At 44.0% G+C, this 23,088-nt stretch overlaps 2 protein-coding genes across 3 annotated transcripts in view; both read left to right on the forward strand.

Annotated features, from left to right (window-relative positions):
• The window catches only part of LOC121578022 (tensin-2-like), a 97,438-nt gene that overhangs the window by 5,907 nt on the left and 68,443 nt on the right, over positions 1-23,088 (forward strand). The window contains exons 2-3 of the mRNA XM_045223757.1: positions 17,883-17,991; positions 18,237-18,274. Coding sequence (XP_045079692.1) covers positions 17,883-17,991; positions 18,237-18,274 — 147 coding nt within the window. The remainder of the gene's footprint in view (positions 1-17,882; positions 17,992-18,236; positions 18,275-23,088) is intronic.
• On the forward strand, positions 9,828-10,933 carry LOC121578023 (protein DEK-like). 2 transcript variants are annotated; one of them, XM_041892064.1, is made up of 3 exons: positions 9,828-9,873; positions 10,072-10,247; positions 10,748-10,933. In XM_041892064.1, exons 1-3 carry the CDS (start codon positions 9,831-9,833, stop codon positions 10,760-10,762), a joined length of 234 nt encoding a protein of 77 aa, XP_041747998.1. In that variant the 5' UTR covers positions 9,828-9,830; the 3' UTR covers positions 10,763-10,933. The 2 variants fall into 2 exon arrangements, with proteins under 2 accessions (XP_041747998.1, XP_045079693.1); XM_045223758.1 differs by lacking the exon at positions 10,748-10,933 and having other exon boundaries at positions 10,072-10,486.

The following is a 23,088-nucleotide window of genomic DNA, read 5'->3' on the forward strand; positions in this document are numbered from 1 at the left end:
ACTAAAAACCCCATCCGGGCGTCACAATATACCGCGTCATCGGTTATAGACCCGCCCTATCTAGCTCAATGGCAATGCCAATGGCTAGTGGGCAGATCATCAGAATAGAAGCCATGCTAATCTGTACTAGCAGATAGCCGTGCCTCAATATTCTGAGACAACACTATCGTCCACTAATGGAATGACATAAAATGTCACTCTACATTATGTGTCCAATAGACCACCTTACTCACTCAATGGAACCCAGAGATTAGTAGGCAGGAACAAAATATACCAGTCATACTAAACTGAACCATCAGATAGATGACCTCACATTCTGTCCACTCAATACATGTCTCTACCATACTGACACTGTCAGTCAGGAGACATGCCACCAGATATGCTTTTCATCCAAAGCGGACCTGATAGAGACCTGTCTATCGTCCTGCTTCTCTCTCCTCCAGCTCAAGATTCTCCTTCAGCTGTGCTGAGTGCAATCGAGCTTGAGAGTTAAAAAGCTTATCCTTGATATAACAAGTTCTCCTAACCAAAGCGGACCTGATTGGAACCTGTCCAAGGTCCTGCTTTGTCCTCTCTTTCTAGCTCAAAATCGCCTTTCAGCTCTGCTGAATGCCGACCGAACTAAAGAGTTAGAAAACATGTCCATCCATAATATGTTTCTTCTAATAAAAGCGGACTTATGAGCATGGTCACAATCCTGCTTTCTTTCTCTGTTTTCTCAAGATCTCCCTTCAGCCACGCTGAGTACAGACCGAGCCAAAGAGTTAGAAGACATATCCAACAGATAGAAACGGATAAAAGGAGACGGTGTCGACCATGACGCTGCTCTACAAATATCCTCTACCTCTGTTCCTCTGAAGAGGGCAGTAGAAGCTGCTACTCCACGAGTGGAGTGCGCTCTAATACCCTGAGGCGGTTGTTGCCCCGCCGCCTCGTACGCCGTCTCAATACCTTCACAAAGCCAATGAGACAATCGCTGTTTTGAAAGTGGTCTACCTAATGCAGCCGCACCGTGACACACAAACAGCTGAGGCGATGACCTAACCGCTGCTGTGCGCTCAACGTAACACGCCAAAGCGCGTACTGGGCACAGACAATGAAGCTTTTCCTCACTCCTCTCCCCATGGGGAGGGGGATGAAAAGCCCACAATTCCACGATCTGTGATCTATATGCACTGTTAATAACCTTCGGCACAAATGCCGGATTAGGACGTAACACCGCTCTGCTCAGATCGCCATTGATGGCAAGGCAGTCGGGTCTCGTCGACAGTGCACACAAATCACTGACCCGCTTAGCAGTAGTCAAGGCGAGCAACAGCGCCGTCTTGATAGACAGCATCTTGAGGGGTATTTGATTCAATGGCTCGAACGGCGACTTACATAGCGCTTCGAGAACCAGAGCCAAATCCCACTTGGGCAGCGTAGCTCTAGGCATCGGCCTAAGCCGTCGCGTTCCCAATAAGAAACGTTTCACTAATGGGTGACTGAACACGTTTTTCCCGTTAAACCCTTCATGACCAGCTGAAATTGCCGCTGCAAACACTCGAATGGTGGAGGGCGATTTCTGCTTATCAAACATAGACTGCAGGAATGAGAGAACACTCTCTACCTGACAGCTCATGGGGTCCACGTCCTGTGTGTCACACCATCGTGAGAAAACATTCCATCTACTGGTATACACCCTAGAAGTGGAACTGGCTCTTGCGCCCTGTATGGTTCTGATCACTGCATCAGATAACCCACGGCGCCTCAACCTGTCCCATTCAGGAACCAAGCCTTCAGTGGTTGGCCGATTATGGGCCACTGCCCTATCGAGCCTCCCGCCTGGGTCAACGCGTCTCGTCGATGTGGAATTGGCCAAGGTGGCGCAATCAACATCTGACTCATCTCCGCAAACCACGGAGCCCCCGGGCGATCGGGCGCTATCAGTATCACTGACAGCTCCTCTGACCGCACCCTGGCTAGCAGTGGGAGAATGCAAGACAGCGGAGGGAATGCATACAGAAGAACTTTCGGCCACGGGTAGTGCGCGAATGCGTCTCTTCCCAGTGGTGGTTCGTCCTGTTCCCTCAGGGAAAACCATAGGAGACACTGCGCGTTCACACGTGACGCGAACAGGTCCACCTCGGCTCTCCCGAATTGTTCCCATATTCGTAGAACAATGTCCAGGTGCAGACACCACTCGTCGTCTCGAGGACCCCCTCTTGACATGAGGTCTGCCCCTACGTTCAAGTAGCCCGGAATGTGCGCTGCTCTCAACGAGCGAAGGTGCTTGTGAGCCCACAGCCACAATTCCACTGCCGCCCGATGGAGGGCAGGAGACCTGACCCCTCCCTGGCGGTTTATGTGAGCCACTGTGGTCCGGTTGTCTGACCAGACCAACACATCGCGACCCCGAAGGGTAGACGCGAAGTGGGTCAAAACCAGTCGAACCGTTTCCAACTCTAGGAGGTTGATGTGACGACCTGATTGAGGCCATGCACCTCCTATCGCTTGAGACTGACATGTCCCTCCCCATCCAGTCAGAGAGGCATCTGTAAACACTGGAATGTAGGATGACACCTTGCCCATCGGGACTCCGTGCGTGAGAACGCTCGGGTTCCTCCAATAGTCCAGGTCTGCTCTTAGCGAGAGAGGAACCACCACCAACCGATGACGTTGACGCACTGGGTCTAGTCTTAGTTGGGCGAACCACCGCTGTGTTCTGCGCATGTGCAGAAGCCCCAGCGGGACCACAGAGTGGGCTGCCGACATGAGACCCAAAAGTGACATGATCGATAGCGCCGTTACTGTGTGATTCGGACGACACTTCCTCAGGGCTAGTAACAATGCTGCCCTTCGAGGGTCCGAAATTCGAGCCCTCATCATTACAGTGTCTAGCTGTAGTCCCAGGTAGACAATCTGATGACTGGGCCAGGGTGCGCTCTTTTTCCAATTCACAGCGAACCCCAGACGCGTGAGATGAATCACTGTCTGTGTCGTGTGCGTGAACGCCAGCTCTGCTGAAGGGGCGAGAACCAGCAGGTCGTCTAGGTAGGCTAATATCCTTATCCCCTGATGACGCAGCGGCTCCAATGCCGCCTCCACACATTTGGAAAATGTTCGAGGTGCCAGGGCGTACCCGAACGGCATCCTCGTGAACTCGTACGCCACCCCTTGAAAGGCGAACCGCAGAAACTTTCTGTGGCGCGATTGTATCGGCACATGAAAGTACGCGTCCTTTAGGTCTATGCTTGTGCAAAAGTCTCCCTTCTGGACACATTCCAGTAGACGTTTTGTCGTCAGCATTCGGAAGGGCCGTTTGGTTATGCTCTCGTTGAGAATGCGTAAGTCCAAAATCGGCCTCACTCCCCCCGTCTTTTTGGGCACCAGGAAATAAGGCGAATACAGCCCTTTGTTCCTTTGCTCTCGGGGAACTACTGTGACCGCCTCCTTCGCCAAAAGTTCCGTAATCTCTGACATCAGAGCGGCTACTTTGTCTGGAGTTTTCATCACCGTCTCCACCACTCCCCTGAACGGGGGTGGGGTCCGATGGAATTGGAGGGCATAACCCTTCTGCAACGTCTGATCTAGCCAGCGTGAGAGGGTACAGCTTCGTTGCCACTGCCAGCAATGCAGAGAAAGCGGGCGCGCACGAAGCTGTGGTGCATTCAGTAGGAAGGACCTGTATTCCTCTATGGCCCTCGCCGCCGCTATTCCCCAGCACTGAGTTGGTGGAATAGCCCAAGGCGGGCCCCCCTCGAAAGGGAGAGTAAACATCAGCTCGTTCTGGGTGAATCGGGGGCCTTGATACGTTAGTTACGACCGTAACTCCAGTAATCCGGCCCTCCGTGAACGCAGCACGGTTCTGAACTGCACTGGCTGAGGCATTGGCCTGAGACAGAGCGCTCTCCCCGGATAGCAATTGCGTCATCATGTCATTGTCTGACTGAGACTGCTGCTTGCCATGAGACCCATCCATTACAGTACTCAACAGAGTCTGAAAGGTGTGATCACTGACCGGTACCACACGGTGGTGCCACAATACCTCCTCACTGGTCTCATGCGGCTGCTCAACAGCACACTCAATGTGTGGTGAGCTGCGCTCAGAGCCATGGGCATTGTTACGTTCTGAATAGACCGGAGGCGTCCATACCTTGGTTATACTTGTAACTCTGGTATTTCCGCTCTCCATGAACGTCGCACGGGTCTGATCTGCGCTGGCTGAGGCATTAGCCTGCAGCAAGGCGTCATTCCCGGCTAGCGGCTGCGTCTTCATGTCACATTGGGACAGAGACAGCTGCCTGCTGTGTGAGACCTTTACTACAGAACTCCTAGGAGTCTGTAGTAAAATATCTTTATTAAGTGAGCTAAGGCTGCGCCTTGCTACCTTTTCCCTTTTCCTCTCCTGAATGCGCTCAACTACGCACTCTTGGTGGGTTGAGCTACACTCAGGATGGTGAGGGAAAACCATAGAACGTGAAGTGTTCTGTAGTACGTTATGGAATAAATGTCCTTCTTTGACAATGTCAGTGAGAACCAGCTCTTTATTCACATAACCAGAAAACACACCCTCCACGCCCTGAACAATGGGGTGGGGGGGAACAGTAGGCTCAATTGCGTCTTGCGCCGAGCCGTCTTCCGTCCTCTCCCCCTCGCCTCGTCATTGGTGCCGCCTCTTTTGGGAGACCTTCTGGTGCTGCCAGGCCGGCTTGACGACGACCTCCCTCGCCGGCGGGACCGTCGCTGCCACTGTCGCTGCTGGAGGGGCCGAACCCGCTCTCTTGCTGCCTGTGGTGGACGCCTGTCGCCTGGCCCGTCGCCTCCCTGTAGCTCTACTGGGGGCGTTGGAGGTGGACGGAGTAGCTGGGGCTCTGCTGGCCTTCATTGCCAATGGCAGATGTTTGGCCAGGTGCTTCCTCTCCTCATCCAATTTGGCGATACGCTCTGTTGCGTCTTTCACAGCGACCCCAAATAGGCCCTCGCTGGAGACGGGAGCGTTGAGCAAGGAGGCTCTGTCGGTCTCCTTCATGGCCGTCATGGACAGCCACAGGTGACGCTCTGTGACCACCGAGGTGGCCATGGTCCTGCCTGCGCAAATTGCCACAGCTTGCGTCAGATGGAGGATGGCCCCGGAAATCCTGGACGCCTCCTCGATTTCCTCGCCGGTCAACTCAGACCTACCCGTTGTGAGACGGGATAGGGAGGCCGCGAGGAGGGCGATGTTATTCGCCGCTGACACGCCCTGGGCTCCCAGCGTGAAGGACTTCTCAGCCAGCTGTGCTGTGAGCCTGTCCCTTTGTGCTGGCAGGGTGGCCTTCTTGGAGGCTGCCCAGGGACTCGAACCTGGCACTAAGTACGCCGCCATGGCGCCTTCGAGCCTAGGGATTCCCTTAGCCGCCCACTCATTCCCGGCCACTCTGGTGAATGGGATATACGCTCTGGCCGGCGAACGCGCCGCCAGAGGTGAACCCCACGAGCCCTCGACATATTTGCCAAGGGAAGGCATGGCTGGAGCCATAGGCTCAGCCGCCCTCCTTGGCTTGGAGTAGGGGCCGCCTTCCATCAGGTCCACTTCCACAGGAAGGGGAGCTGGGGGCAGCGCTATCTCCAGTCGATTAGCCGCCTTCTCAATGAGTTCGGGAAAGTCCGAACGCAGAGAGGCTGCCGCGAAGGACAGGGCTTCTGATCTCACAGAGCCCATGTCGTCATCGTATAAGGAACCTTCAGACCTCGCGCTCTCCAAGGGAAAGGGGGTCTTGAAAGCTGGCGCCAGAGCTCCGGATTGTCCCACTGGGATATCCATCTCTGCGCCCTCCTTGTCGTCCTCTGAGCCAGCACTGTCCGTCGACGCCTCTGAAGCAGAGGCGAGAGTGGACAATACATCCTCTAGAGGGACGTCCTCTCTAAAGAACGCAACGCTGCTTCCTCTCCTTCATAGGGAAGGAGGGCGCAGGAGGCGCAGTTAGGAGGGTTGCCGAGACCGTCCTTAGCATGCTGCGGTCCCAAGCACACGAAACAAAGATCGTGGGGGTCCGTAGCTGCCATGTCGGTGCATCGACATAGAGCCCTAAAAAGGGCTTTTGGGGGTGGGAATTTCCCTGGTGTGCTCATGCTGGAAGACGTTGATGGCTGGATATCAACGACGAAATCTTCCTGAGTCTTCTATGGCTTCTTCAATTCTAGTCCAGTCGCTGAAGATAATGGGAGGCAGATTGAGGGAACGGGTCCCTTTATATAGGGGCACCTGTGCTCCCATTGGCTGACAGGTGTGTGCATAATTTTGCTTCAGGCTGTTTCTGCCGTAGGGCAGAGGGTAAACCACTAGGAGCAGAGCTCCCCTATGGGGCGGAGCTCCACGATATAGAACAGTCGCTCGCTTTATCTCGCCCGGGGCACCAGTTGGACGACGTTTCACATTGAGACAATTCCATTGGTTATAAAGTAATATTCCTCTCACCCGGGGCACTGGGCGAGCTGAAATGAACTCACCAATCGACGCATAAGCGTAGTAGCTAGCTAGCTATGTGAACAGTATCTTTGGTCAACACTAACGTTAGCCAGTACAAGCTTTGCTACCGGAGCTGGACGTGGAAATGTGATTCGGATTATGTGGTAAGGAATGAAAATAATAAATATGACATACCAGAAGAAACCAAGTTACATGTTTCAGTCGATAAATTAAGTGGATTGGAAAGGAGCAAGTATAATTGGTCCATTCGGCGCTAGCTACCTAACGTTAACTAGCTAGATAAATATCTTGAGCTGGCTGGCCATGCATTTTGGTAAAATAGCTGGTAGCTAGCTAACGTTAGCTAGCTAGATAATATGTAGTTTTTATCATATCTTTGTAATGATATTTGATAAATCAACCAGTGATTTTTCTTTAGAATTAGTTGGTAGGGCCAAACTATGACATTTATTAAGAGATTTCGAAAATGATATAGCTAGCTACTAGTAGGGCATGTCAATCAGGAATGGCATCTGTAATGTTTAAAGTACCAAGGCCCACAATAGGTGACAGAAAAAGTGGAAAGGTTACCCATGGCCGCATCGGTGGGCATGAACCCTTGTTATCAAAAGAAGATGAGGAAGCACTAGTGCAATACTGTAAATACTGTTCATCAGTGGGGTTCCCCCTGACCAAGCCCAGAGTGATGGCCTATGGCACTGCCTTTAGGAGGAAAATAAACTAAGGAGATGACATCAAACCATTAGGCCAATCATGGTGGTTGTTTTTCAGACGGAGGCAAAACCCAGAGCATGCAGAAGGTAGACATCAGTAATAGATGCAGAGCCAACCATGCCACAAAACCTGTGGTGACTGAATACTTTGAGCTCCTGGAGAAGATGCTGGAGCAACATGGGTTGAAGGATAAACCTTATCAGATATACAACTGTGATGAGACAGGGTTCCAGATGGATGCATCTAAAATAATGGTGCAAGGACCTAAGGGCTCAAAGAAGAATTACATCCAGGCAACTGGTACACGTGACCGTGTGTCAGTACTGGCTTGCTTTAATGCGGCTGGTGAAGATGTCCCCCCTTTCATCATTTTTGGAAAGAGATTCCCAGGAGGACCTTACACCAAGGGAGGTCCTGCTAATGCTCTCTATGGCACATCACCATCAGGATACATTGACAATGAACTCTTCAGGAGGTGGTTTGTGAATAATTTCATCAAGTATGCTGTGAAAACACGTCCCCTGCTGCTGGTGTTTGATGGACACAAAAGTCACCTGGATCCGGAGGTGATTGAGGCGGCAAGAAAAGAAAATATTGTGCTCCTAGTTCTTCCTCCAAACAGCTCTCACATCCTGCAGCCCCTGGATTTGACCTACTTCTCTGCTTTGAAGACTGGGTTTTTCAAGGTGGCTGGAGACCTTTGCCACTTCAAAAACTCCTTAGTCATTTCCAAGATGGCCTTTCCAATGGTTCTCCGTCAGCCGTACCAGCAATGCAAAGAGCGGAAGATCGTAGTCAGTGGGTTCAGAAAAGCTGGGATCTTCCCCTTTAATCCCAGTGCCATAGATTCGAGTAAAAGAGTTCCCTCGACATCCAAAAAGCAAATGCCCCAAAAGACTGCGACTCCCTCCAGCCCAACTCCATCAGCGCCACCACCACCAGCAGTAACTCCCAGCAAGTACATGTCCCACCCCATGGTGGCAGCAGGACTGATTGATCCAGAGTTGGCTGAGATCTTGACAGAGATAGATAATCAGAAGAAGATGACGCCAAGTAAGATAAAGGCCCAACTGAAAGCTAGGGTTATTACTGAGGAAGAGTATGAGAGGGAGATGAAACTGGAGTCGGCAAGGAAAAGAAAGCGGGCCCAGACAAGAGACAGCAAGACACCGTCTCCTCGTAGCACAACCCCCCGACGCAGCAGAGAACCCCCAACCAGCCCTGCTACTGTATCTCCCACAGGTAATTATCATCAGAAATTTTAGTTCATAATTCCTGACTGAGAAATACTGATGTTAATGATCTGGAGTGGCTCATGAATGTTTTGGCTAATTATCATGAAATATATGTAGGCATGTTGATCATGCTTTTAGCTGTTTCAACTCACAAGTTATTAGGCTGAAATCCTCACCATAAAAATCCCACCGACGCCATCAATGTACACCCCTACCATACTTAATTTCACTACAGTCAAATTTAGCTAAAGTGCCCATCTCTCTGCTATGTTTCTTGTCTAACAGTCAAACAAACGAGTAAATCCAGTAGACCTCGGAGCAGGTCACGTCAGAACACTCCTTTAGTGTGTGAAGAATCTGAGGAGGGGAGTGACAGTGAACTGGAAGCTGAACAACAAAAGAGCAGAGGTCCTCAAGCCAAGAGGGTTGGGTTGAGGCACAAGAGATTGGACTATGTTGATGACAACTCCAAGAATGATGATGATTATGGTATAAACCAAGCCTCAGCCAAGGTAAGGGGAAATGTGATCATGTTTCACCTGACTGATTTGGAATGGGGGTTCTTCAGATCTTGGAATTTTTCAATACTTTGACGTTATTGGCTGTTGTGATATTTTGAACAAACCTTTGAACAAACAAAGAGATGTATTGAATCTGCTATAATGTACCCAACGTTAGGACCCTGAGTCTACGCATTTAAGCTATACTGTAAATATTCCCTTAGATATTCGCCTCAGCCTAATGTTTACATTCAGCAAAGAGCAGAACTTCACTGGAATACTAATACACTTTATTCCCTGCAGACAATTTCTCCCCTGAAGAGAGTATTGCCAAACACACACAAAAAGATTGAGACAGTACACAGAAATATGTGGCGACCATGTTCAGATGATGAGGATTATGTTTCTGAGATCTCTGACCTTACCTCAACAGATTTTGAGGACAACGAATATGAACAGAAGGCGAGTTTAAATTCATTTGGATGATATAGGTTAAATAAGAGCTGACAAAAATCCATATCGCGATGAATTGCCTGAACTGATGTGATAATGATAAATAGAAAGATACGTTTATAACATTCACGTGCACCACAGTTATTTTTTTCCAATTATCCTTTAAACTACTACTTCTAGTTTGATGGTTGTAGTCCCAATACAATCACCCATATTAGCAAACTTATTTCATTTCAAACTTCACATTTCTCTAGTATAGGCTACTTATCGTAATAAATTATATCATCATAATGCCTGCGAAAAGTGACGGTGTCGATAATTTTAGTTTTATCGTCCCAGCTCTAGACTAAATATTGGCTGTGCATAGCAGGTTGTCATTCGTTTCTAGAATTATTGAGATTATTGTAATGTCATGTGAATTATGGTTTCTTAGTGGCAGATATTAAATTGGCCCTTGTTGGATTACAGATTGAAGCAATGAGGAAAGCAAAGAGAAGGCGTTTGATGCAAAGTAAAAAAGGTGAGTTTTTTTTGTCAAGACATTGCAATTTAGGTTGTGTAGATCCGGAACAAACAACAATATTAAAACTGCAAGGTAGCCTAATAAATACTTTCACAGGGCGCTGTATGTGTTTTTACAGCAATGACATAACTCTTAATATATATAGATTTTTTTTTTACTTGTGTATTTTTCATTTTCTCTCACTTTTGGTTTAAGTGGCGCTTACAGAATCAGAGTCAGATGATGACATCACCGATGACAGTTCGGATGACGAGCCCTTGGTTAAGAGGATGACCAGGAAGCCATCAAATGAGGAGCTGAAAACGACAGTGAAGAAACTGGTGGACCATGTCGACCTGGAGAAAGTCACAATGAAGGACATTTTCAAGAGGGTTAGTCGTTCTAATCCTTTATGAACACCAGTTCATTGAGTTCATACATTGAATTCTCACACTTTTCCTCATGGGTGAATTGAGGATATACAGTGTATATTTTAAGAACCTGATAGATTAACCATTTTTAAAAAACAATATAGTCATTACTTATGTTTTACTTATTCTCTTACGATGGGTTTCAGGTTTTTAAAATGTACCCTCGTCATGACCTGTCAAACAAGAAGGCCTATATCAAGGAGACAGTGAAAAGGGTGATTTCCTTTGTACCATGTTGGACCTCCCATTGCCATAAAACATTTTTTTTGCCATAAAATATATAATATTTACAGTAACACATCTTGAATACATTTTAATAAGGCTGTACATCTACAGTATAAAATATAAGGTATGAGATGTGCGATTATTATTCTAGCTTTGAATGGTTGTATTTATTGTCCATGGTTGAATATGGTTTCCAGCTGTGTTACTCTTATTGTGTTTTGCCTTTTGTTTTTCAGTTGCTGTCTCAGTGAAGTCTTTGGAGTTCTTCGCTAATCACCACCTCCCATAGAAATGAAGTGTTGCTATTCAATGGCTGACTTACATGATCAACTGATGTTACTTTTCTGTTTTCCATCCTGTTGACTACACTGAGTGTATTTATGTATATATTTTTTATTTATTTTACCTTTATTTAACTAGACAAGTCAGTTAAGAACAAATTCTTATTTACAATGACGGCCAAACCCGGACAACGCTGGGCCAATTGTGCGCCGCCCTATGGGACTCCCAATCACGGTCGGTTGTGATACAGCCTGGAATCGAACCAGGGGGTCTGTAGTGACGCCTCAAGCACTGAGATGCAGTGCAGTGGTATATTGACCATATCAAATCACATTTTATTTGCCACATGCGCCGAATAAAACAGGTAACCTTAGTGAAATGCTTACTTACAAGCCGTTAACCAACAATGCAGTTTTAAGAAAATAAAAAAAAGTGTTAAGTAAAAAAGAAAAATAGCAAATAATTAAAGAGCAGCAGTAAAATAACAGTAGGGAGGTTATATACACGGGGTACCGGTACAGAGTCAATGTGCGGGGGCACCGGTTAGTCTAGGTAATTGAGGTAATATGTACATGTGGGTAGAGTTTAAGTGACTATGCATAGATAATAAACAGAGTAGCAGCAGCGTAAAATGACAATGCAAATAGTCCAGGTAGCCATGATTAGCTGTTCAGGAGTCTTATGGCTTGGGGGTAGAACCTGTTAAGAAGCCTTTTGGACCTAGACTTGGCACTCCGGTACCGTTTGCCGTGCAGTAGCAGAGAGAACAGTCTATGACTAGGGTGTCTGGAGTCTTTGACAATTTTTAGGGCCTTCCTCTGACACCGCCTGGTATAGAGGTCCTGGATGGCAGGAAGCTTGGCCCCAGTGATGTACTGGGCCGTACGCACTATCCTCTGTAATGCCTTGCGGTCGGATGCTTAGCAGTTGCCATACCAGGCGGTGATGCAACCAGTCAGGATGCTCTCGATGGTGCAGCGGAAGAACTTTTAGCACACCACATCTGGCCTTATTGCTTAAATAATGTATACAAGTACTATTAACTACTAATCTGTAACTACAGTATCTCAGGCTCAGCCAGACAAAAATACTTATGTTTCTGTTGTACAATGTTGTATAAAAAATGGCCTCTTGTCTGTTGAATGAGGGTGAAATGTGCGTGTTTTTTAAAATAAAAATGTAAAAACAATTCATGAATTCTTTGCTTTCTTTATTCTGTGAGTTTAGCTACAAATATTCTCAAGTCATCTTGATGCACCCCCCTGTTCAAGTAATTTACATTTTGATATTGTTAATTTAACCTCAAACTAATTATGGATTCAATATTCAATGCATTATAGAACAAGCACATGCATCTAATATGTGTTTAAAACACTGGTCTCTATTAATGGTCCAGTCTATACCGTTTGCATGCAAGCTAAGCAGCTGTCAAAGTGCTGTCTGTAATGGATTCTCTTGACTGCGGGATTCTGTTAGGCTATTTGCACATTCATAGTATTGTAGCCTAGGACGGGTGGATTGGCCATCTTGCATTTCTGGCAAATGCCAGATGGGCTGGTCCATTTTTAGCCCAGTGGGCCTGTCTAACTTGGGTTTTTTGTGTGCAAAATGAACATTCTCTGGCTAATAGCGGGGCCCTTAAGAAGAAAATGGGCCGGAGAGGGGGCCTCGAGGGGGGGAAAAATGGGCTGGTTTGGGGTCCTCAAGGAAGAAAATGGGCCAGTGTGTTCAGAAGTCCAGGCTCGATTTCTGGTCCCAGTCTGGACCTGCTAGGCTAGAAAGATTGACAGAAAACAAGGGACAGTCTGTTCCTTCTCAGTTTTATTATTGTTGCAATGTAACATCTCCCCAACCGGCTGATTTACTGTATAACAAAACATGTCATAGTAATGATCAAATCTTTTTCTCTCATGCTTTTTAGGCTACATACTCCATGTACTTGTTGCATATATGTCGCACTTTATATTGAATATGTTGCACACATTGTTCACTGAGGTTGAAATGTAGCCTATGTTACTGTATCTTAGTTGTAAAAATAAACAAATTCCAGTCATCTTTTTTAATTAGAAATAAAACATTGTATTCTATGTTATTTAAAAAATGATTTTACTCATCAATGATAATGAATGACCAAATCACTTGTAACAGAGGAAGTTCCTCCTCTCCTTATAGTCCCTGGTTCGCCAAAGCTCTCTCTCTCTGGCCAGGGTCCAAGCGGAGGTGTTGCGAGGGGCAGTGGGGCAGGCTTTCCCCGGTCCAGGCCTGGTACTTCAGGGGTCCCTGTTCACCAACATCCAGAAGCCACCAAAAAAGCATGGACCGGTCCGTCTGGGCCCCCTTTAAATGAATCTTTTTCTGGATCTGGAGCTGCTCAGTCTCAGACAGCAAGCTGGCGAGGTCCGTGATCCCTGCAGTGCTTCAGAGCCTCCTTCCACATCTTGTTCTCCATATTTAGCTACAACCAGGCCTGCCCTGAGAACAGTCTTGGTTTCTACTGATGCGATGCTGCTTGGCCAAAGCAGGAGCGCTTTGGGGGAACCAAGAGACTGTGAGGAGAGGAGGAACTTCCTCTGATAAGTGATTTGGTAATTCACTATCAAGTAAAATTCTTAGGATACAATTAGGATGGACAGTATTATCGTTATTATTTAATAATTGTAACATGTATAATAACATTTAACATGTCATCTTTATTTCCAATTCAAATAATAAAGTTAACATGATATAGTTTGTTTTTATGATTCTAACCGCCTTTACCAAAGGCTCATTATCTTCCTCTTTTGAGGGGGATTCAAGACATCTTAAGTTGGTTAGAATAGTGAAATGAATCAAGATATTTGAACAGTTTAAATCCCTTGAGATAGAATGAAGTTTTTCTAAATTGTTTGGTACGCGAATGTCTGCTGCAATGTGGCTACTCTGATTCTCATGTTGGAGACTGAGCGCTCTTCTCCTTCTTCGCCACTAGGTGCTGCTATTTTCGAATATTCTACTCTCATTTTGGCCTTGTGAGGGAATACAGGGTGCACAATTGATCATATTGTAAATGTTTTTTAAATATTTTAACCAAATGAATTTAGTAATATTATTCACATTGACCTACTTCAGCATTATGTAGATAAAGATGTAAATATACATATCTGAATCAATCAGACAATTAACCCTTAGTTTGACCTGGCCAATAGATTCTTGCGTATCTGCTTTGTTGTTGACCTGACTCTGCCTATGTCGGCAATAGATCTGAAAGAGCGCACATTCGAGGAGAGCGACATAATGTAAGCAATGATATATGCTAAGATGTATGGACGTCATTAATGATACATGAACAACGAAACAGCTTTTAAAAGAGGACCAAACCGCGAGATGAGTAAGGTAAGAGGACTTGTAGTGTATTCATATTTATCATAGCCTAACTTACTCTTATTCATCAATATATCGACAATTTAATTGAAAAACACATTGGCTACTTGTGTCTGCTGCTAACAGAAGTCACTACGGTAAACACTTCTGTGTTAGATATTAATGGCGAACTTATGTGTCTGTAGGCTACTTCTGTCATTTTTAAATTGCTTATTATCTGTTTGCAAAAGCGAGTGACTCCCAATTTCTACCAGTTTGCCAAATTATTGTACTCTTACCAAAACGGCTATCCTAATACCCTTCGACAACCATGTACGTCGACTCCATTCAACAGTATAACTGTTAGAGTGCAATATAACTGTAGTATGCTGCAAATACACGTCCAAAATAAGAGTTTTTTTAACTGCAGTAATTTTGCAGTGTAACCGCAGTTACAGTGCAGTATAACTGCAGTTCAACTGCATTTATTCTGCAGTTACTGCATCCAAAATACCACAGTGGACTGCATTTACTGCACTTTTACTGCAGTTTAAAAACTGCAATCTTTTTTTGTAAGGGATAGGCTAGTATAGCATCTCATATTACACTACAATATTATTACGTGTAGAATTCTTGTGAAATATTGTATAATTCCATTTTTATTAAACTTTCTATCCACTTTTACAGTTGAGTTTGAGTCACTTGAAATTTCTGGATGCTTCCCACATGCCTTACATAAGAAGTCTAATTTTCCATGGATGGAAAGCATTAGTTACAAATGAAACAAGTTAAGTAGGTTGTCTTTGCCAGGGGTGTAGGCAAGTTCACATAGTGTGTCCACCAACCAAATCTGTTTCCAGATTAATCAGCGAATTTACCTTAGCATTGACTATTCTTTTAGAACACTGGAGTTTGGACACAGAATTGCATAACTGAAATTGATTTCAGAAGACCGCACTGAGTTATATAACAGTATACAGGCTGATCTAATAGATCGCATAGTATCGAACGTGAGGGAGAGCGACCGAGACAGACAGAGATGGGAATAGAGATAGAGAGAGATGGGCATAGAGACAGAGAGAGATGGGCATATAGACAGAGAGAGATGGGCATAGAGACAGAGAGAAACAGAGACAGAGAGAGATGGGCATAGAGACAGAGAGAGACAGAGACAGAGAGAGATGGGCATAGAGACAGAGAGAGATGGGCATAGAGACAGAGAGAGATGGGCATAGAGACAGAGAGAGATGGGCATAGAGACAGAGAGAGATGGGCATAGAGAGAGAGAGAGATGGGCATAGAGACAGAGAGAGATGGGCATAGAGACAGAGAGAGATGGGCATAGAGACAGAGAGAGATGGGCATAGAGACAGAGAGAGATGGGCATAGAGACAGAGAGAGATGGGCATAGAGACAGAGAGAGATGGGCATAGAGACAGAGAGAGATGGGCATAGAGACAGAGAGAGATGGGCATAGAGACAGAGAGAGATGGGCATAGAGACAGAGAGAGATGGGCATAGAGACAGAGAGAGATCGAGACAGAGAGAGATGGGCATAGAGACAGAGAGAGATGGGCATAGAGACAGAGAGAGATGGGCATAGAGACAGAGAGAGATGGGCATAGAGACAGAGAGAGATGGGCATAGAGACAGAGAGAGATGGGCATAGAGACAGAGAGAGATGGGCATAGAGACAGAGAGAGACCGAGACAGACAGAGATGGGCATAGAGACAGAGAGAGACCGAGACAGACCTAGATGGGCATACAGACAGAGAGAGACCGAGACAGACAGAGATGGGCATAGAGACAGACAGAGATGGGCATAGAGACAGACAGAGTGACACATACAGAGCTCCCGCTCCCCATGCTGTTAGTGACACACACACGCACACACACAGAGTCATAATGACAGATCCATCCATACATACATTCTGATGCGTCCAGTCCCAGTTAGTGGCACTTTAGTAAACGTGCAACGGGACCACGACTTGAACAGTCTGGATACATATCAATCAATCATTGAATAAATGTTCTTTGTATCTATTTTCACACTGTGCTCTGGCAATCTGAATGTCAATAGGATGGTCACTATGCTATTGAACATGCTTCAACTAGACATGTTAAAAGCATGCCATGGGCATCATCCGTGGTCTACATAAACTATTCATCCTGATTGAACACACACTCACACACACGACATATAAATAATGTCTTAAGCATACATTATGCACTTACAAAAGACCAATTAATGGTCTATAAAGCTTTTACATCCTTTACTCAACATGCAATGGCTTTAAATCACGGCAAAGCTACATAGAGTGTGATTGTGCGTCCTCTCAGAATTTAGGATGGAGGAAGAGAGGGAGGGGCAGTCAACGGAGAGGTGTGCCTTGTGATGGAGTGAGTGAATAAATAAAGGTGTTTGCGAAGGTGTTTCTGAGGGAGTTAGAGAGACTGTGAGGTGGTGTTTTGGGTGTCTAGTTAAAACCTCTCCTGTTCTTGAGATAGACAGAAAAACGCAAACTTCAGAAATGCTCTTTCAGGCCAGAGAAATGCACCAGCCATTTAGTCAGAAGACAAACCCCTGTGTTTGTTGCTGGAGTTGGTGTAAGTTGTTGACACAGACTACACTCTCCTCCTCCCTTCTCACTCGAGGATAGATTAATGAGCTAATGTAGTTCACATGCAGTCAGATGCTACTGCTTTAGGAAGGTGTTGCCGCAACGTTCTCGGACGTTTGGCATACCTTGCTTTTTACCCGAAATCATCTGAGAGTATGAAAAGCATAAATCATGGATTATGAGGCAGGAGAGGATGTAGATTTTATAGAGTTACACCCTAACAGAGACTGTTTAGGTGTGTGTGTGTGTGTGTGTGTGTGTGCGCCCCTCTTCTCTCCTCTCCTCCCCTCCCCTCTCCGGCTCCCAAACTTCTTGTGATTTGATTCACATAAAAGCTTTTCAAGTTGTATTGCGACCCACAAATAAGCAAAGCCATGTTTCCAGCCAGCCACAACTAACCCAGGCTTTAGCCACAAACATCAGTGAGTTCCGATCTGCCATTTGTAAAACACTGTTCTAGATTTGACCTTTTTTTGTTTTTAGTGTCCTAGATTTAATAATTGAGGTTGGGGGTCTGCAGAGGCGTCTGTTGATAGTGCCCGCCTGGTGCCCACTGTCCACCATAGGTTTCCACTGAAAGGGCGCCCATACTGCACTGTGCCAGACATCACCTCTCTTCCTGTTCTGAGGAAAATAGGAGAATTGGCCTCTTTTGCTCCTCTCTCTCTCTCTCTCTCTCTCTCTCTCTCTCTCTCTCTCTCTCTCTCTCTCTCTCTCTCTCTCTCTCTCTCTGTCTTTCTCTCTCTTTCTGTAGTCTCAATCCCTCCATCCCCTCAACCTGTGACACAAAGTGTTGTGACAGAGTGGGTGTGGACATAACCACACACACACACTCACTCTCTCTGTATATATACACCTTAAGCATAGATGAGCATAGTATCCCATACCACACTCACACAGTCTCTATCCATCACATTTTCCATGAGCAGACAGACACTCTTCTGGATGTCAGTTTTGAGCACCAAGATTTCCCCATTTCCCTGTATACTATGACTTCTGTACAACATTTGACAAATGGTATTTGGATGCAGTCTCCATCCCTTTGTGTTTGTCATGTCATGTTATGTTATGTTACGTTATGTTGCGTTATGTTAATGGTACTGAAAGCCTGTTTGTGTTCTGTTACAGCTTGGTAAAGGAGCCGGGTCCCATTTGTTCACAGAGAAGAGCTTTAGGAAGAAAGGACCATGTGAAGTGTGTAGACAGAACATCGACATCCCTGGGGCTTTCTGCATGGGTGAGTACAGAGGATAACATCACATTTACATTTTGGTCATTTAGCAGACACTCTTATGCAGAGTGATTTACAATTTTTGCATTCATCTTAAGATAGCTCAGTAACACAAACGCATTCACGTACAACCATCACACACACGCACACACAGACACACACACAACACCCCACACACACACACACACACACACACAAACACACACTTAAACAACCCACTCTCACACAGTTATTTTTTGTCCTCGTTGCAGAGTGCAAGACAGCCGTTCATAAGAGATGTGAAGCCAAGGTAGGTATCTTTAAAAAAATCTGTAAATCTGTTCAGGAAGGGCTTTGAGTTTGGTAAAAAACGTTCAACGTTGAAACCTCTAAAAATGTAACATTCAGAGGGAATTCTATGTACTAGCCTAGCCTCGTTCTAGGTCTGTTTGTGCTGTCTTGCTATGGTTACTATGGTTATTAGCACCAAGACAGCCCAATAAAATCTAGGACTAGACTATCAGTGGCCTAGATGTATCTATGAGAGGGAAGCTGTCAAAAACTACTGGCTATGTTTTTGAAGGATGCCAAGTAATGTTGTTACCTCTTGGCATGCTTGGTGAGCATGGAAGAAGTAAAGGGGATGTAATGGTACTGCGCGGACTACTTTATTACATGGCAAGTGGCCCAAAATGACTTTGGATTATGGGCTCTATGTAGTGCCAGCAGTTCCTCTAGTCACATTTCTTGAGGACTGAATCGACTGTGTGCACGTGCGTATTGTATGTGCATGCGTGTAAAGCTTAGTACACAGACTTAGTACACAGACTTAGTACACAGACTTAGTACAGACACAGTCAGGGTTAGGGTTAGTTAGTCAGTCAGGGTTAAGGTTAGTGAGTCAGGGTTATGGTTAGTCAGTCAGGGTTATGGTTAGTCAGTCAGGGTTAGGGTTAGTCAGTCAGGGTTAGGGTTAGTCAGTCAGGGTTAGGGTTAGTCAGTCAGGGTTAGGGTTAGTCAGTCAGGGTTAGGGTTAGTCAGTCAGGGTTAGTGGGTGTTATGATGAGTTTCTGGTATTGAGAAGTTCAAGATGCAAGAATTTACTTAGACATTCTGTGGAGATTTTACCAAGTATTTATTTGATCACGAGCCTTGCCCCATTGTCAGTTGAACTGCCCACACACACAAATCTCACATCTTTTATACTCTTGGTTACACATTTCTTCAACCACATCTGGCCATCGTCAATGAGCACTACCCCTTCTATGTCATGACCTCTTAACCCCAAGCAGGACATTCCGTCCGTACATCATTCTAATATAAACCCCACTATCTTCCTTGGACAGATTGGAATTTACTACCCCAGACTTAGAGTCACCCAGAACCACTCATCCATACTAACTTTAAACTAGTTACACACTCATATGAAATGGCCCCATATCCTCATCATATCAATCCATCTTTTTTTTATGTCTATGGTAAGTAAAAATTCATTAAATATAACATTACTTAACCCCCAACACTTCACATAAAATTCACATAAAATCAAATGTTCTCCAATCAGTAGTATACATATATGATTAGATTCTTAACTATGCTAGATAACTGACCCATCATCTTATACATGCTACCAAGAAAAAGCATTCATAGAAATAAATTGTAACCATAATGACATCATCCCCACAAATACAAAGATACATGACCATTACAAAGTTACATGGATATTATAATCTGGACACATGAATATAAAAATAACAAAACGTCCGTCTTCGTCATCCATGCGCAGTCAGATGAACCCCAAGCTTGTCACTGGTCACTTGGGGCGCTATCTGATCTACTGAGATAGTCTTCTTTCCAAATCTTCAATCCTGCAAACTTTAAAATCCACTTTATACATTTCCAACTTAACATTCCTCATTCCCCAATCAACATTATCAATGTACTCTAAACTGTAATAACATATAGATGAATATTTTATCCTTTCTCTCCTTGCATTTATATTGACTGATACATCTCTATTCATTCTCCTAATACCTTCCTATATGTCTCTAATATTTTCCATAGCTTTATGTAAATTCCCAATACCTTCCTAATCTTAATGTCCAACATGTATCCCCCATATAATCACATACATTCCCTCTTTATCTACTATAATAGCATCCAATGCTATGTGATTATCACTTACATAGTCTAATGAGTAACATCTCAGACCCAATTGCTTAAAAACTCATGATTGTTAAAATATACAATGTTCAACTCCGACTTTGTTCTCCTATCATTCCTGATATAGATACACATTATAACACTCTATTTTCACTCCCTGTTAAATCATTACATCCCTCAACTATTCATGCTTTAAGAATTCAACCAAAATCAGATCATATAAAAATATCATAACCCCATGATAGTAACCAATTAAGTACTTGCCTATCAACATAGATATGTACCACTCCAAACATCCATATCAATATCACCCAATATTTCAAATGTATATAATGACTAATATGTTAATATGTTAACCCAATTAATCAACATTATATATTCATGATTTCATTCACAATCCTCACCTTAACTTCCATGTTTGAAACAGTATGATTCAACAATGCCTACTCAAAATAAATCATATAAGTGTATCCTAAGACATTACCATAATGTGTCACTGTTTTAACCCATAATATCTATAGAAAACATTTCTATACTAATACATACTAATGATTTACTTAAATCACTCATTCATGTTATAAATTATAACCAACCAAATCACTTAACTCAACCAAATTTAAAATGACAATTGTTATTGATTCACTATATCCTTATCAATGAAAATTAAAACCCTCAACTTTATCACCCATTACAACTGTCAGAATGTGCACTTATATTAACATACATTATAAACATCCATAATTCAATTATGACTTTCCTCATCCTGATAATAAATACATATTATTATCTCAATGCATTCTTAATACTATTTATTTAGCAGTGTATATACCTACTACCCAAATTAGCAAATTTAGATAAATCCAATTTTATTATCAACACAGCTAAGCAACCCCTCTTTCTCCTGGCACTTAAATCTTCTGGCGTCTCTTCATTATGTTCTTCAGACATCTTCACATTTCAAAATGACTTGCCCATGACAATGTCACAACTACAATGTCTCATTAGATTCACCACCAACTCCACAACCTCATTGTCTTGTTCATTTGCCAACCATTATGCCCACAACATTAAAAGATGTTGCATTTGAACATATATCTCTCCATTCTCACTTAATGGTGTACTCCTTTCCCACTCCTTCGAGATTACAACATGAGAAAATCCTTTGATATCTTTGATTGGTTGTTGTAGACCAATTGCATTTAGAAGTGGTATTTTACAAAAACATCTTCAACGCCTCTGATATTCATCTTCAGCCAGTTCATAGTTTGTTACTTTTATTTATTTAGGTTCACACCATGCTAGGCCAAATTATCCCTACTATGCATCAAGACACCATCTATATTTACCTCACTAGAAGACAAACATAACAGTTTAATTGATAACATTTCTAATCCAATAAATCCATACAATCATTGACCATATGACAAGTTATTATGTTTTAACAATCATACTTAATACCAATTTCTAATATACTTCCCAATTTCTATTAGATAAACCCTTTAAATACATATAACCGAATGGAATGACAGTCAGTTGATTCCTGAAAATCTGCAAGATCTTGAAATTCTTGGAGGTCTATAGCTCTGTGCCTTCACTGAGGTAATCAGCCACAACCCACAGCTCATCAGTATCATTCCTCTGACATCGTCTTCCATGACCTGATAATTGTCATCAATAGCATCCTCATCTCCCTCATCTCTAGATCGTCAGTTTCCTCGTAGCAATCTGTTGCAGTGGTTGACATGATACCTAGTCAACCTCCCCTCTATCCATACCTCCGTTGGTGTAGACTGTGTGACGATGCATAAACCTTCTACCTTCACTAGTTCTATGATCATGCAGAGTCGTTCTCCAATTATCACCCTCTCTCTGTGGAGTGTGTCCTTCTATCAGCGTACCAATAGTCCCTGCTGCAAAAACACACAGACAAAACAAAACAATGCTCCGCCGAAGCGGTGCCATCTTCCTCCTCTGCGTTAGAAAAGTCCTACATTGGTACATATAGATCTAGGAATCTCTCTCTCTTACTTGCCCCTCCATCAAGGTAGCCAGCAACACCTATTACTAACCTTCCCACTTGGGTGTTGTCCATCTCTGACCTCTTTAATCCTTTACCACCACATAGTCTCCAAGTCGCAGAAAATGTCCAGATTCTCCTGGTAGGTCTGGCAGAGAAGCCTTCACCTTTTTGAAAAAAATCTTCAGAACATTGTTTAGGTGAGACACAGCATGCTACTTCATCCTGTCTTCTTATCAGTCCTGATAAGCCTTTTAGATTAGGAAGTGCACATGCTTGTTGCAGTCCACTCATTTCATAGAAAGGCCTCCTCTAAATTCTGCCTTATACCACAAATACATTTTCCCCTAAAACATTTAATCTAACCCATAACACATTACTTACTATTGCTCATATTCTTAATACAATATGCAAATGTACCAATAAATCCTCTTACCATCATTACTACCCCCTTTTCTGAACACATGTCACAACGTGATTCATGCTTTCAAAAACAAAACACCAACTATTAAACCATAATAATACATTAAATTAATAATGACAACATTTGATAATACCTCAACTTCTATCCCACAAAGTAATCCAAGATTTGTACAATTGACTAGCAACAGGTATCCCTCATTCAGGGAAAGCTCTCTCTCTCTCTTTTATTATTTTATATGGTTCGAATCATATATATTATTACCAAATTATAAACTTCTTCACCATTTTCACAGTATTATAAATTACCCTCAACTCGGTAAAATAAACTATCTTAAAGTCCTCTTCTCATTGTCTTTAGAATTCCCAGTGTGGATGATCAAGTCACACTAGAAAGTCAAAACAGAGTTCAGAGGTCATTGAAATCATTCAACGAATTGTTCCATCCAATAGTATACTAATCATTACCAACATTCAAAACATTTCATAAATGTTGTGTATCCCAAGCGAAACATTAAGTCCTC

The sequence above is a fragment of the Coregonus clupeaformis genome, chromosome 12 (genome assembly GCF_020615455.1).
Source record: "Coregonus clupeaformis isolate EN_2021a chromosome 12, ASM2061545v1, whole genome shotgun sequence".
Classification (NCBI taxonomy): Eukaryota; Metazoa; Chordata; class Actinopteri; order Salmoniformes; family Salmonidae; genus Coregonus; species Coregonus clupeaformis.

What these genes read in the sequence shown, in the direction of transcription:
- LOC121578023 (XM_045223758.1), top strand. Translation starts at nt 9,831, where the DNA reads ATGAGGAAAGCAAAGAGAAGGCGTTTGATGCAAAGTAAAAAAG. An exon ending in TTTGATGCAAAGTAAAAAAG is followed by an intron (nt 9,874 to 10,071) that starts GTGAGTTTTTTT and finishes TTTTGGTTTAAG; the next exon opens with TGGCGCTTACAGAATCAGAG.